This window comes from Condylura cristata, unplaced genomic scaffold (genome assembly GCF_000260355.1).
Source record: "Condylura cristata isolate star-nosed mole 26May11 unplaced genomic scaffold, ConCri1.0 scaffold00019, whole genome shotgun sequence".
NCBI lineage: Eukaryota > Metazoa > Chordata > Mammalia > Eulipotyphla > Talpidae > Condylura > Condylura cristata.
In genome coordinates, this window is record NW_004567120.1 from 40393545 (window position 1) to 40396721 (window position 3177).

The window sequence follows — 3177 nt, forward strand, 5'->3', positions numbered from 1 at the left end:
AAACCAGCCATCTAAGTTTTCAGATGGCACCCTGTACTTACACCAGGCACCATACCTGTCTCCGTCCAGGTCACGTGCCCTTAAAATCTGTCAGGGACCCTTTAAATATAAAAAACGCAGTGCTTGATCCCAATGCTTGTGATCCCTGAAATGTATGTGCTGAAATCCTCATACCCAGAGGTGATATCGTGGGGGGAACGGATTTGAGAGGTATACATCCATCATGAGGGTAGACACCCCCTTAATGAGATTAGGGATCTGATGGACATGCCAAACAGGACCCAGTCAATTCAGCTAGTGATGACACAAAAACTCTTTGACCCTGAAGAAAGCTTCCACCCAACCATCAGCATCCCAATCTCAGAACTTCCAGCATCCAGAACGACTACATAAGCCACCCAGTCTCTGGTATTTAAATATAGCACCTCCAAAAGATTAAACACACAGGATTCAAGAAGACTCCGCAGAGTCAGCGTTGCTGGAATCACCCCCGACGTGCAACACAGACGCACAGAGCTGAGCTCCACGGGAAGAAGGCCGCTGTGCAAGGACGAGCTCTGAGACGACAGTGGCACTTGCGGCCGGCGGCAAGGGAGGAGACAGACGCACCGAGCGAGTACGTGCCAAGGGCACACGGAGAAGCCCTGGCGGAACCCCAGGGCCCCACCCCCGCGCCCGCTCTGTGCTCATCCCACAAGCGCCAGTCAGGCCGCGCCACCCCGCCGTGCTCCCTACGCCGCGTGGCCCACTTCCCAGCTGCACGGAACCCGTCCACTCACAGGAGGGGGCGCGTCCATCCTCAGCGCGCCGCTGCATGCAATGACGGTCTCCCAGGCCAGCGCCGGGACGCCTCCGCACAGGCCCTGCACACCAAGACGCCCACTCTGCCTGCTAACCGGCTCCCCTCTGGACCGGCAGGAGCATCAGGCCCTGGCTTGGCGTCACCATCCATCCTCACGTGTCTGCCAGTCCTCCGCCTCCAGCCGTAAGGCCAAGAAGGCACGAAGGGTCAGAGCAAGGAGCGGGCAGAAGAGGGGCTTTGCACCTCTCTTCATGTGCCCCCAGCACTGCCCGCAGCTTTCTGCCCGGGAAGGTACCCCCTGACCAGGACTGATTCCCCACCACCCCCAACTAAAGCGGAAGCTGCACGAGTGGCCAGCAGATGGCGCCCACAGGCGCGGCAGGCAGCAACCCCCTGTGCCCCAGCATCTGCCCGGTGGCTGCCCCCGCCAAGGGCCTCCCTGGCCCTCCCATCACCCTGTCTTCCCCACCTGCCCGTCTCCGTCAGGACAGCGTGGCCACAGGCGTGGGCGGGAAAGGGCACGGTGGAGGTCAGCCACTGCCACGCCCCTCCCGGCCCGGGTGCTCCCGGGGCTCAGCCACCCAGGGGCCCACCTGCAAACCCACTTTCTGCAAGGGTCGGGCCTAAGCCAGTCTGCGGGGACCTGAGCAACTCAGGGGCGGCGTCAGCTCAGCTGACTCTCCGGGGGCCTGAGGGTCGCGCCCAGTGCGCCACGATGCCGACACACCACCAGTCCAGAGCTGCCATCCTCTGTCCAGGCGGCCCTCTCAAGGCCCGGGAGAAGGGCACCTGGGCACCAGCCTGTAGAACCAGGCCTCCAGGGAAAGGGCACGGTGGAGGTCAGCCAGGACAGGAGCAGGGAAGAGCACCGCTTCCCAGGGCCCGCATCCTCTCCCCTGGGGCGCCCCACGGCGCCAAAGGGCAGTCAGGGGGCCAACCAAACCCGGGAGGCAATGCGCTCTTCGCAGAAGAGAAGCAACTTTGCTGTAAAATCGCCCACCGTGAAAAGCAGGGCCGCGTGGGCGGCCACAGGCCTGCCCAGCCCAGCTCCCGGGCAGCCCCAGCCTCGGTGGGGCCAGCCTCCACTCCCAGCAACCCCCCCCCCAACTGGTGCGCACAGGCGCCTGCTCCGGCCTCACCGTTCCATGGCCTCCCTGAGTGGACCCGGTCCTGGAGGCATTCGCTGCCCCCACTGCCTCCCAAGGACACCCTTCTTGAGACCGGCTTAGAGGACGCCCTGGCCCTGAAGCCCCCCAGCCAGCCTCTCGGCCCATCAGCGTCCCCTTCTGCTCACCTGGAACTCACCTCTTTCCGCCTCAGTTCAGCCCCGCAGTTTTCAGGTCTGCCAGAAGAAGAGCCTTCCGCCCTGAGGCCCGTGAGGTGCCACTGCCCTCGAGGGACCTCTGACAGGCCCAGGGCCCCTGACCTGACGACGCTCCTGCACCCGGCTCTGCCTCCTTCCTGACAGGCCCCTTACTGCCAAGCTCCCCCTCCAGTCCACTTCCCTGAGGGCCCAGCGTGGGATGGATGGAGGGTTCACGAGCAGGCAGGAGGGGGAGCCTGGGCAGCGCCAGCTTGGCTCCCCCATGGGGAACGGGGGCCCGGCACGAGAAGCAGGCTGGCAGATAGCCCTGGGTACCAGGCCCCAGCCCCTCTGCCAGAACTGTCAGGGTGGACCTCCTCACGGCTCGGCCTCTGAGGCTGGCGGCGCGAAGGTCTGTCCTTCGGTGATCCTTCCGGAAAAGACCACACAAGGCCACTGGGAAGGGAGGCGAGTCCCTGCCCTGCCTAGATGGCCTGCAGGGGAGAGTGAGGCGTGTGCAGGGTGATCCGCAGTGAAAACCGAGGGGCCCCTAATGTCCTCGGTGACTGGCAGGTAGCCCCCCTCAGCTACTGGACCAGGGTCAAAGGCAGGAACTCCAAGAGGTGGCTGAACCTCAGAGCTCAAGAGGGGCAGGCCTGTCCACCCACACGGGAAGCCCAGGAGGAGGAGCGCGTGCCATGGAAACAGGACCAGACCTACGGAGGCACCACGGGCTTCCCTCAGAGGTCTCCCCCCAACCCTGGCCAGGAAGACCCAGTGAGGCCAGGCTCTGCTGCTGGGGAGCAGTGCACCCCCCAGCGCCCCTCCCTCCCAGAGGTCAGGTCACCAGGGTCCTGCTGTGCAGCAGCTTCCAGAACTGACAGCAAGCTCTGCCCCAGGCCCACACCTAGCTCCCTCCCTCCCTCCCTCCGGACCAGGCCCCCAGCTCACTGTCAGCCCCACTGCCACCTTGGCCACAGCCCCTCTCCAGGTCCACTAGCCTTCACTCCCAAGCCAGGCCCCAGCACCACCCAAGAGCCTCCCAGCCCCACCCCGCCCCCACGCCCAGCCC

The 3177-nt window shown here is 64.7% G+C and overlaps 1 protein-coding gene across 1 annotated transcript in view; it reads right to left on the reverse strand.

The window, feature by feature from the left end:
* Nucleotides 1-2590: 2590 nt before the first annotated feature.
* LOC101633036 (melanoma-associated antigen 10-like) overlaps nucleotides 2591-3177 on the reverse strand; it is a 10686-nt gene continuing 10099 nt past the window's right edge. The window contains exon 2 of the mRNA XM_004685969.1: nucleotides 2591-2599. Coding sequence (XP_004686026.1) covers nucleotides 2591-2599 — 9 coding nt within the window. The remainder of the gene's footprint in view (nucleotides 2600-3177) is intronic.